This window comes from Gobius niger (assembly GCF_951799975.1).
Source record: "Gobius niger genome assembly, chromosome: 20".
Taxonomy (NCBI): domain Eukaryota; kingdom Metazoa; phylum Chordata; class Actinopteri; order Gobiiformes; family Gobiidae; genus Gobius; species Gobius niger.
The window spans coordinates 21,822,433-21,835,168 of record NC_136871.1 but is presented as its reverse complement, the minus strand read 5'-3'; the positions used below and the strand labels follow the sequence as shown (position 1 = coordinate 21,835,168).

Sequence of the window (12,736 nt, the reverse complement as noted above, 5' to 3'; positions counted from 1 at the left end):
TACAGTTTGTATATGTAATTGGAACTTTTGGCAAGTGTTTGGCAATGTTTGATCCTTAACCTTAATAGGACGGTCCGCAATGAAATGATGACAGTCATTAAACATTAAATGTTTTTGTTGGTTTTGCAGCAGAAGAATGAAGAAGGGGAAAAATGGACACCAAGCAGATGTTGCCACCGATCATCTTAACAAATCAAGATTGAACCCCAAAGTGATGACAACAGAACATCCCCAAAAAACTTGAACTGTTTCCAGAAGGTGAACAAATCAGCAACTTTCCTGGACTAATGGACTATTACCTTTGGGCAATACTGAAAAAGTCCAGAAGGATAAAAGCTTGAAGTCAAGACACAGGACCTTTACATGATCTAACATCATCTGTGGGATCTTCAGCAAGGGTGCCCAAGGGCAGCCTTTTTTATCACTTGGGTGTCACACATTGTTAGAGATGGAACTTGTTACTTTAATAATTCTACTCGATTGAACTCTTGTTAACTTAACAGACAGCTGATATTAAAGTTCAACCTTGCACCATTTAATGTTTTGCCAGTTCCTCCAGGAATAATCCGCTATTTTCTTTGCTTCTTCCCTGCAAATACTATTTCCTATCAGTAGAAATCCATTTTACTTGTTATTATTGGCATGTGCCAATAACATATATTTTTTTCCTCTAGGGTTAAAACAGGGAAGAAAAGTTAGATTCATTGCAACTTTTGGAAAAATGTCTGTGAAATCAGGCACATACTATATCCTACAACAATAACAAAAAAGGCCTGCAAAATCCTGGAGGGACTGTTTTACTGCTTTGACCATATGCTGTAGCTGCTCACACTTCAATAGGTGGCCTTCCATGAAAATGTTTTTATTTATGTATGCTAATAATTGTTGTGTCGTGTACATTAAATACATTTTTGCTATTTAAGTGAGATTGAATCTTTATTTCTCTTTTTTGGCTTGTTTAGAAGCTTTAGGAGCCATGAAAACTTTCTCCCTGGTGTCTCAAGTGGGTCTCCCCTCTAGTCTCATTCGTTTCTCCCTGGTGTCTCAAGTGGGTCTCCCCTCTAGTCTCATTCGTTTCTCCTAAAATTCACTAAGAGCAATAGAGGAGAATCTCATTTTCGTCTCTTGAGCTTAAGAATAGCCACATTTGAGCAGCAAATTTTTCCTATACTTAAAGCTGGGGTACCTGATTTTTCAATGCAACAGTCGAGGTGATGAGCAAAACAATAGGCCCTTGGCTTGAACTAAAACAGTATAAGCTACGAATCGAGGACAATGTGGTTTCTGCCGAAGCATCTCATAGCACACAACACTTTAATCTTGTCAATTACAACTTGATGGAACTTTTGTCAAATTAATTAACAATCTTAAAATGTGCGTTCCGTTAATGAAGTTCCTCTCGCGACTGTGACACAAATAAACTTCTCCAAACCAACCAAATGATCCCACTGTCGATTGAAGATGAAATGGTCAAACTCACCACGGAGTTAGAGAAGTGTGGAGTGAAAATAGAAGTCCCAAAAAGGCCAAACATTGTAAATCCTTTCAATGGAAACTAGAAGATTTCCAAACTGCGCACAGGGCAAGACAAAGTCACCTGACAACTCCCAGCATGCACTTCTTTGCAAACATTTGTGTAAAATGTAGGGGTCTAAGGTTCTGTGGGTCCTGGAGGGGCATGAGTGTGATGTCCGAGAGGCCCATTGCTCATTATAGGAGATTATCTGGGAACAATGACTCAAGAAAGCGCCACCAGCAGGGTATAAAATGCCTCACATCCCTCTATTGGAGGAATTGTGTAATTGCATCCATGTAATAATAGAGATTCTAATGGCTTTTCCCTCTAATTGTGGGCCGTGTAAGGCATTACGGGCCTTATCTCGATCTGACTGGCCCAACCGGCCCAAAATTAGCCTACGTCGGCCCACCGGGAAAACTCCCCATTCTCCCAATGCAGTACAGCCCTGCCCCTCGCCCTGACCTATGTTAGAAATATTTTTATTGAATCAGTCTCGTGTTATTGTGACCCTGCCGGGCTCGAACCCGTGACCTTGAAGTCGGCGTGTTTCCTAAAAAAATCCTCAAAATCTTTAGCCACTCTACGGCTATTCGAAGCAGAGACCCTCTTTCCCCCGGTTACTACAGGTTCGTGTGAGCGCGCACACGAAACCGGAGTGCCGGCGTCCCCGAAGTATGCAGGGCTCCACCCGGGCGGGCGTGGCGCGTGTGGCCTCGGAGCGCGCTCTCCACTCGGCCACCGCCCGCCGAGAAAATCCAGGACCACGAGTCCTTTTATCATTAACGCATCAAAACACTACGGTGCCCATGGAAACCTCAGAGTTCTGTGATGACGTGATTGTGATTATTTAAATGATCACACAATATTGAACACATTATACTATCAACTTTAACTTACCAACTCACTGAAAATAATGGAGGATGATGTTTAGTCCAAGGTTTAACCTCTTAACCCCCACGTGAGCCGAGTACATGTTCTCCAGTTTGGCATTACCCAAATCAAAAAGCCTTGTAAAAAAAAAAAAAAAAAAGAAACAAAAACGTGCAGGAAAGGCAACAATAGCACAATTAAAAAAGCGACAAAACCACAACTTAAAAGTGACAAAAACATGACAAAAAAGCATAAAAAACTAAGGAGAAAAAGCGAAAAGAAAGCAACAAAACATGGCAAAAACGACACAAAAAAACAATGAAAACAACATGAGCCGGTGCATGATTCTAAAGAGCTTTAGAGCAGCTATAGCTTCACACTTCACGGTTAGACACTTGTCCCGAACATCAAAATAATCAATGTATCCAGATACATCTATCTTCTATCGCTCAATAAATAATTAGGTGAAGACAATTCAACAATATTTGTCTTTTGCTGTGTTTATAACTCACTCTGAGGTGGTAAAAACAAGGCACCCAGCTTTAAAGGATCTATTGGCCTAAATCTATTAGGCTACAGTTGCTGTGTTTATAGTTCACCCAGATTAGTTTTGTGCTAGATCTTAATGTCTGCAATGTTTGTGTTCAAACCATGTTTTTTTGAAGAAAAATTAGATTGATTAGAACAACGAAATGATAAAACTGTAGGCCTATACGGCAGTGGTTCTCAACCTTTTGGAGCCGCGACCCCCATTACAACAGTTAAAGGGGTTCGTGACCCCCCGCCCGGGTCACACCGTGAGGAATCGGATCATTAGCCTACATAATTCTTAAAAAACAAAGAAAAAAACAAATGGCTAAATTAAAATTAATCAAATTACGAACATATAATGGCACTCTGGTAAAATAGCACACACAAGCAACAATAAAATATTACATTATATGCTAAAAAAAAAGAGGTGGTATATTTTATATTCATGATCTGGCGACCCCCCAAATTTGTCTGCGACCCCCTTGGGGGTCCAGACCCCCAGGTTGAGAAACACTGCTATACGGTATAGCTTTAACCAGAGGTAGGCAACGTCTACGCCCAACGCTTTGCCCTCAAGATGATTTTGAGAAATACATTGACACAAATCAGATCAAGGCCCTATTTAAGTAATTAAATCCATAGAGGAAAATTCATATGATGAAGTTTCGTGTCCTGTTGAAAGCTCGTGTTCACAGAGCAAACTGACAAAAAAGAAATCAAGAATGGGATGGGTAGTTTTGCCTGCAGAGTGTCCCCTTATTAAAGAACTTCATTGACAGAGTTTAAACAGCAATTTTATTTGTTTTTAAAAAATAAAATAAAAAGTGTTACTATTTCATTGTCACTAATAGAAACCATACGGAAGCACTGAGTCTTTGAGCACTGTAACTGCTCTTCAAGTATGTCAAAGATAACTTCTGCAGGGAAATCCTCCAGGACAGAGGGATCCACAGGGTCACAACACCAAATTAAACGTCCTTTTAAATTCTGGCTGTGGCAAGACCAGTGTTATTGACTTCACATATTAAAAGAACGCAACTTAACATCCTAATTATTAATATTATTTCTATTCATATTATTCCTTGATCCAGTGGCAAGTCTGATTCCAGGGCAAATTTACAGATGCAAGCCGGCATTCATCGTGCTGTGAGAAGCAAAAGAAGTGCTGTTAAGTAGCCAATAGACAGGAAAAAGTTGGTCACACAATCTGAAATAGACAAAATCTTGAGTAAAAAGGACATATCAGTGTAGAAATTGTGAGGCAAATTCAGAAGAGCAAAGTATAAACAGCATGTAAGAAAAGTGGACAGGTTACTCAGCAGAGCACTGGTATTTCATAAATTAAAAGTAAGTAAGAGCCACCAATTTGTAAAAACAGCAATGACTTCAAAACAACACCACTTGAATCAAGCAGGTAGTAATACAACTCTGAATTACAGCTGTGGTGAGACAACGCAAAGGTTTCCACATGTAAACAAATTCACTCAAGAGAGAAATCAAATGTGCAGTTCTCTCAGCATCTCGTACACCTTTGTTGAATTTACCCTTTATGTGCTCATGCCACGATTGCACCAAAGACAGGTTGCCCGCCGACAACCTTACAACTATTGAGGCAGAAGTTCCTCTCCCTTCACAAAACCACGGTCCCTTCGTTTCAAGCTGGTCATCTTCGGTCTGAGAGAAAGCGGTGCAGGTACTCGGAAATTGCCTCCCAGTGCCTCCAGAAAAAGGCCAGGACGACCACCAGGACCAGAGTCGATAGAGTGCGGCTGCGCGTTTTCATTAAGGGGACGACGCAGTTGGCCACAGTGGACACAAAAACCAGCAACACGGCCATGACGGCGAGCAGCACGTTGATTAGTTTCCCCAGAAGAGTTCGTGCTGTGGCGTTCTCCAGACCCTCCAGCTGCACCACCTGCTGCTGTTGCTGCTGCAGCTCCATTTTGGAAATACGAGTCTGACAGGCCTCCAGCGCCTCCTGCAGACCAGGCACAGCAGATGATTAGGTGACGCACATTCAATACAATTTCTTTGGACAATTATTTTACTTCATCAATAGACTGGCATGACGCACATGTACATTTCATAAAGACGAGACAAGAATGTGTAAGCTTTTAGTCATACAGTTTTACATAGTAGAGAAGGGTTGTTGAAGTCGTCATCTGTACTGGGCTGTTCAGCATAGTGGACATTTCGCCTTTCACCGCAAAGGGTATGTCAAAAACTGAAATTACATGAAGTTACACTTAATTATAAGAATCAGAATCGTTAATTTTATGGCCACACAGCAGAGGTGGTGGAATTTGTTTTCAGTGCAGCACATGCTGGTGTCAGTTACATAATACAAATAGTATACATTATAATACAAACACAGAGGGTGGGTTGGTTGATTGGTTTTTGTTTGCCCATCCCAGCAAGACATAACGTCCACTACTTCACACAACCCGGAACAGATGAGAACTTACACAACTCTTCTCTATGAAAAGCAAGGCATCGATATAATTGATAAATAGATCTCCAGTAGATCTAATTCGTTTGATGAAAAGCTGTTTGTGAAAGCTGTGGTAAGCAATTTATTTTCTTGTCGTAAACTTATTTTGACACCATAGATCCACATTAAACACGCAGCATTTGTGAAAGAAAAAGACACTGTGGAATGTTGTGTGTCAGATTAAAATGCATTTTCCTCCAGTGCGAACCAGGAAGTCAGGCTAAATTAGCACAGTGTTAACACTGGCGGTCCACCCTGTTCACATCTCAACTCTGTCTCACTATGAACTTCAGCTGAGACAGTTTTAATTATGAGGCCTCTTTTTTATATCGCAATTGCAAGTTTTTTGTTTTTTCTTCAATATGTATTATTATACCTGTATGTCTCTGGCTCTTTCATAAGATTGATAAGCTATTTTCTCCTCCATGCTGGCTAGTTCTTGCTTTAGGTTTAATATTTCATTTTGGTGAAGTTCCGTCAAATCGTTCAGCTGTTCTTCTAGGCGCTCACACCTGCAAAAAATGGAAGTATTTTATTACAAAAATAACTCCAAACAGTGCCGGCACAAGATCTCCACTAGGCCCACCTGAATCGCTCTTCCTGTAGGGCCTCCATAATCATGGTGTAGTCGCGTTGATAGTGAGCCTTTATAGTTTCAAACGACTCCTCAAGTCTCCCTTTGTTTTCCTGGAGCTCTTGCATCTCTTGAAAAATAGCATCAAAGCCCAATGCCTGGCCATGTTCCAGAGTACTGCCCTTTGAATTAGGGGGTCCTCCAGGAGCTCCAGTGGTGCTGTTCGCCTCTGCAGATCCAGATGTGGCACTAGAACAGTCGTCTTCACTGCCATACTTGGAAATGGACTGCAGGTGCCCTGTCCCGAGAGCTCTGGCCACCCCTACAGCCTCATCTCCTTGTGTTTCGTCCAGGGAGTCCTTGAGTGCTGCAATGTTATCTGCGCTGCCAAACTTGTTACGGATGAGCGAGGCAATCTCCCGTGGCTTGGACACCACAGCTCCGGCAGCTGAGTGAGTGGCTTGAGAGAAACTGGAAAGCCCACCCGTCACCTAAAAGCACAGGTCCAAATGTTCAGTTTACTTCAGTCAATGAAAACTCAATTCAGTCGTCTGACAATGACACATAAGAGAAGATATTAGGTGGGCCTGTGGTAATAGCAATGCATTAAACTATTACATTCCAATAATATTAGTACTGAGGTGACCATGTTTCTCCATTCACTTTTATTTCATCCAGAATTTATGATAGGAGGTACGGTACATAGCCCACCTTAGCGCCAACATCTTTGAGTCCCTGGTGCATGTCTCGAAACACATCTTTGGGCTGTCGTGGGATGCCATTGTGCTCCACTTCTCTGAGCTTCCTGTGCGAGTGCTCCAGTTTCCTCTGCAACTGTTGGATGGTCTGAGCGGACTTTTGGTTCTTCTTCTCAAAGACCTGCTTGATGCGAGCACTTTGTTGTTTGTCGGCATTGTTGGCGAGTTTAAGGTATTCAGCCACATTGTCATCACGAGCCGTTTGTTCAATCTTGATTTGTTCGGTTAGCTTTAGGATCTTCTGCTGTAGCTGGGCAATGGCTTGTTTGGTACGCTGTGGGTCAGGTGTGCTGTCCACGACATCATATCCATCTGCGCCATAGGAGAGGGCATTTGGTGACACAGCAGGCCCCGTCCCATCATAACGGTCCACCTGCAAGTAAACAAGTTATCAACAACTTAGAAAAAAGCATTTTATTGCATATGTTACACATTAATCACAATGAAATTTAGAATTATTTTAGTATAGGACTTAAAAGTTTAAGTATAACTGTGATTTTGTTTAGGCGTGTTAGCCTTCAATGACCTGGAGTAGACTCAGAGAGGTGGCTAAAATTAGAGCAGCTTAAAGCACATAGTGACCATACAGCCACGGAAGGCAAGCTCTGCTCTTCACTGGTAACAGTTCATCTGACTGTCACTCGTGTATGTTAGGCCTAAACGAAATCCTTTTAGCACTTTTGATTCTTCAATTAGTTACTATTCATTCACTGCATCACAAACATGCATGGGGATACATTAATTTACAGTGAAATGATGTCAATTAGTTTTACAGTTTGTTGAGTAACACATCATGAATGACTCGCTCATATACTGCACTGGCCCTAGATGCAAATCAGGGCTGCCTGCAAGCAACTAACGATTATTTGGATAATTTATTAATCTGCAGATCATTTTTGTGATTAGTTAATTGACTGTGAAAGGTGCATGAATATTTTATTTTTTTCAACCTTCAGTAAACCTAAAGTGATTGTACGAGGCTCTAAGTGCTTTAAAAAAAGTAACTACAACTGAAATGTGTTTGCTCAAAGCTGCATGTGAACACAAGTACAAGTTTGTGTGAACAGGCCATTCCTCATTTGAAAGCTAAGAACAGAGTTCGGCAACTGAGCTGTAACGACTCTAGGCTGCACTGGCACTGACTAAGGCTTATTAGACACAAACAGATAATATTTATGAAATAAAAACAAAGTGCTTTTTCACCATTCTTTCATATCGTATTTGCGTAAAGCTTTACTGAATATAGTGCTGTACTTTGCAATACACAAATGTTTCATATGATGAACTGTAGTTTATTGTGGACACTCAAGGGAAAGCTCACCTTGTCTGGCTCCTCTGTGGAGTGGTATCCAGAGGTGAGTAGCATGTCTGCGAGGGCCGGGCTGCTGGGGGTGTCTGTGGTGGAGGACGAGCGTGGACGTCCTGCCTGCAGCAGAGCTTCATGTGTGCTCCTCCGATGGATCTGGGGGCTCCCTTTCTGGGGCCCCTCTCCGGAGCTGGTTTTGCTGCGCCGGCTCTGCAGACTCGTGCCTCTCCTCATCGTGGGCGGAGGACCGCGGATCTGCTGCAGAACACGGCTCAAAGCTGCGGGAGGGGCGGAGGCAGTGGTGTTGTCAGAATCCACAGGGAGTGTGGACGTTGCGGAACTGTCCCCTATGTCTGACCCTACATCGGTCGTCCCGGAGGGAGGAGCGCCCGTGCAGGAAGAGCCGGAGTCGTGCGGGGAAACGGAGGAGCGTCGGCGCTGTGGTTGGAAGAACTGCTTCAGACCATGGCCCAACGCTCCCATGTTCTCCAGAGCATTGTGGGTGATTTTGGACAAGCCATGCTCCGACTCGGATGCCCTCCTGCCGGCATCCGGCTCTACTCGCCCCCCCGCGTCTGGCTCATCTGGACACTGCTCACTACCAACCTGATCCATCAGAGACCTCCAGTGTCACAGAGAGGTCCTACGTGAAGTGCAGGGGACACTAGCTATGCCCCGTCGACACCCCGCACCCGTCAGGCTGCCGAAAAGCCGGGGCTGGGGATAGTGCTCACTTGGGCCTTTTCTGTGGACATGCATCTGTGGCTTGGTTCAATGTCATGCTTTTCTACCACAAAAGGAAAATTAAATGAATTATGACATGCGACAATGCAAAAAGAGGCAAAAACAGCAACAGAATGAGATAAAGAAACATGGCTTGGGTTGGTCTAGTCAGCTGCAAACAACCGATACTTTTTCATGTAGTTCAAATAGTTTTTTTTTTTTTGGAAAACCAAATAATTATTTACAGTTGCAAAAAGTACCAACTCACTATGCAAAATGTGAAAACATAACAAGAGTAAAATGGTTTCTGAAAAGTAGATTTCCAGTGGAAACACAGCATTAACTACTTGTACATTTCAGAAAGCATTTATTGTCGTAAAACTTTGAATACATTCTCATTAAATTAAATTGTGATCATGTAAAAGTGGAAAAAGTAAATAATTGCTACATGATTGTGATGATAACTGATATCCTAAGCTAGGCTAAATCCCAGTAACCTATGAGAGAAAACAGGGGGAAACTTACCATCAGCCCAACCTCTCCTCTTCTAGCTCACAACAGTTGGTGGGCTAAATGAAGCAGAAACAAGAAAACAAATTAAAAACATGGGCTGTATGTATTTAGGGAGAACTCCCAGAACAGAAATGAGGCTGAACAGCTGCTAAAACACCTTAAGAGTCGACCGATGCTGCAAATGTAGTGACTAAGAGAAAACAAGCTATTGTTGCATGATTTACACTGGCAAAAATGAGAGCAGGGTTACGGTCATAACTGCAATCTGCACCACATAAATAAAATATACCGGAAATAATGTTACAAATTGTACAATATCCAGTGGTGGGAAGAGTAGGTAAAAATACTCAATTAAGAGTAACTTTACTTGAAATTACCAAAAGAATTACTCAAGTAAGTACCAGGGGGAAATGATACATGAGTACTGAGTAACAGTATGTCAATAGTGACATAAATGATGTGAAACAAATTATAATTAGGCTGGAATAAAACATACAAAACTATTTTTTTTTCTGTAGAATGTCTGTTAAAATGTTACATGAAGCTTTTTATTCTCTGGAACACTTTTCTTTTTTTTTTACTCAAGTAAGAGAACAGATACTTAATTATAATATTACTCAAGTCAAAGTGTAACTCACAATATGGTAAAAGTGCTCTAAGAAGAACACTTTACTCAAGTGCATGTAGCTAAGCACTACTTGCCTTTGATAATATCACCAACATTTAGCAGCAGATTTTATCCCTAGATTTACGGCTTCATTGATTGGTTATTTTGCAGACAAACTGAAAAGTGAATCCTACAGTCAGCAAAGTATCACTTAACAAGAGAGCAGTCCATCGAGCAACAACAGACTTTAGCCCTTAGCGAAGGACTCGAGTAATCCTTGATATTATTGAGTCAATTCAATGATTATACTTTGTTTACATGTAACCATTGCAAATTTTATACTTAAATAAAACACAGAGATATATTATGTTTTATGGAAAATTATTTCAAATGCAGTAGTTTCAAACTTAGTCTGGTGGCTGCAAGGAAAAGGCAATGGCAGTGGACTTGTTCAAGCCGAGGGCAAAGTAATGTTAGGACTGGGCGGACACTCTATCACTCCCTGAACACGCAACACATCAAGGTCAAGTCAGCCTCAAAGGGCTCTGCGCGTCACTGTCAACAACAGCTACACACAATGAAATAACAAGCTTTTGTGATCCAGTTTAGAGTCAAAAAAACAACGGACTCCCTTTATCAGAGGTAACATGTACAGGTTCAAACAGGCATACCTTCACTTGTGCTCATCCGCAGATTGTTTGTGACATCTACAGCATGAAAGATACAACGAGCAAAGCACCTTCCTCCGGCTCTGCTTTGTCCCAATATTGTTTCAGAAGAACATCTGGAGTGGCAACTGTCCAGAACTAGTCAGCTCTCTCCGCTCTCATTTAGGAAAATCACATGCTGCAAAAATAAAGACACAAAAGATTAAGAAAATGTCTGTATTTTGAGTTTACAACAAATGTATAGATATGTAGTTGCAACAAATATCCAGGGCCGTTTGTTTGTGACGCAAAACAACTAGGTCAACTTATTCATTATTAAGTTACCAGCAAGCTTTTTCAATGATTGCCACACATTACTCATCTAATGTGCACTAAGGTCGACTATGTATTTATTACAATAAACACATAGGGACCTGCTCTGAGTTAAGTCACCGTCTCAGAGACAGAGCTGAGGGTGTATCCGTGTCAAAAACTGAGAATGCAATGTATTCTTCTGCACCCCTGAAGAAGATCCAGGCCGGCAAATGTGCTCTCGAGAGTCGGCGCGTGCCTTAATTAATAACAGCGTGTTAATTAACGCGTAAAGACGGCGCCTTTTGGGATTATCCAACAGTGTCGGGTGTGATACACAGCTATTGCGTGCATGTGATTAAGCTAAAGCGCGTTGACACACACAACTCTTCCGGTAGGTGAGGTCATCATCATCTTATATTTCAATGACCACATCCTTTTTTGTTCTTTTAGTCATTTGGCATTAAAATCACATAATGTCTAGAAGGGTCTGGCGCGGTGTTTGCGGAGGAAACTCAACTTTAACAATAAATGCATTGACTTGGAAGAGCGCGTGGTGTTTCAGCAGATGAATCAATTGATCTGATCACGTTTTCAAAAAAGAGGAAGAACTTATCAACGCGTGGTACATAAGTGGACACAATGTAACAACAACAACTACTACGTTTGGGTGCATTGGACGAAGCTCGGCTAGACGGTTTAAGTAGGAAGATGAGACGAAGGCGATGGATAAGCCACCACGTTTAAGCCGCCTGTAAGCTAACAGCTGAAGCTAACATGGTAAAGCACATGGGCGTTTACTTTACTTCTCAGCGCACGCCGATGTGGGGGGTAAAAGAAGCGACATACTTGGTTGTGCAACAAGAAAGTGAGACGGTCTCATGAGTTCGTAACATTTCACGTATCACGTATAGGTAAACGTGATTGTATAGGGGAGGGCTATCTGCAGTGAGGTTAGTGGTGGGCGGTTAATTTTTGCACTGCGGTGAATGAAAGACGATAAATTAATCTAATCACTCATAGCACATTGAGTTGGGATTTGATCAGCTCTTAATAGCTTTGCGCTGGCTTTCACATACGAACAATGGTGTTAAAAGGTGACTTAAAAGTGGGACACCGAGCGGCCATCTGTCAGAGACACCGACCAGGTTTAATTACATATCTGTGGTGTAATTTAAAGAGACACCTGCTGCGACATGTACTAATGTCGTGTTTCTCACTTCAAACGACAAGACATGACAGAAACATAGCAAAACCAGGGGATAATTGTTCACCGTGGGATTATAAATAGCTTCCATGATGAATGTACTGTGTCTAACGAGAACAACACTATAATCTAGTAGTAATAACCTACAACACATTCAAGCACAGACCCCTGGGTGTTATATGAAGTAATTGCCCCCCCTCTCTCTGCTCATACTAACTAGACTACATTGTGTATCAAACGTACGCTGCCCCTGTCATTAGCACACTGGCTAGGTCTTGCTAAAAAAAAACATCTTTCAGCCTTGGTGGTGGTTAGCTACAGGCACACAGGGCACACTGCCAAACGGCCGCCGATCACACGATAATCAACTGTAAGCCCGGAGCTAATCGACGGACGACAGGCAGCGGCTGCGCAAATCTCATTCATAGAGCAGTTAGTAAAAATCGTGATTTGCAGGTTGAACTTACATGGGCGCTGAGAGGATTGTGTTGATGACCGTTCATTTCTCCGACGAGACACTCCCACGGTGACGTCAAACAGCGTGCCCTGCGTCAGAACAGCTGAGCGAGCATCACCCACTCCGCGCGCGCCAGAGACGGACAGTGGAGCGAATAGTGATTTTGAAGTTCATTTTTAAATAATCGGAGGCGGGTAGTAGACTACTCACTTACAGATACT

At 42.2% G+C, this 12,736-nt stretch overlaps 1 protein-coding gene across 5 annotated transcripts; it reads right to left on the bottom strand.

Annotated features, from left to right (window-relative positions):
- Positions 1-3,717: 3,717 nt before the first annotated feature.
- tmcc1b (transmembrane and coiled-coil domain family 1b) lies at positions 3,718-12,600 on the bottom strand. Of its 5 annotated transcripts, none has more exons than XM_079578276.1 (8): positions 12,526-12,600; positions 10,564-10,738; positions 9,298-9,341; positions 8,065-8,836; positions 6,697-7,116; positions 5,998-6,476; positions 5,788-5,923; positions 3,718-4,898 (listed from the first exon to the last, which is right to left on the bottom strand). In XM_079578276.1, exons 4-8 carry the CDS (start codon positions 8,662-8,664, stop codon positions 4,584-4,586), a joined length of 1,950 nt encoding a protein of 649 aa, XP_079434402.1. In that variant the 5' UTR covers positions 8,665-8,836; positions 9,298-9,341; positions 10,564-10,738; positions 12,526-12,600; the 3' UTR covers positions 3,718-4,583. The 5 variants fall into 5 exon arrangements, with proteins under 5 accessions (XP_079434402.1, XP_079434403.1, XP_079434404.1 ...); XM_079578277.1 differs by having other exon boundaries at positions 8,065-8,831; XM_079578278.1 differs by having other exon boundaries at positions 8,065-8,655.
- Positions 12,601-12,736: the final 136 nt, after the last annotated feature.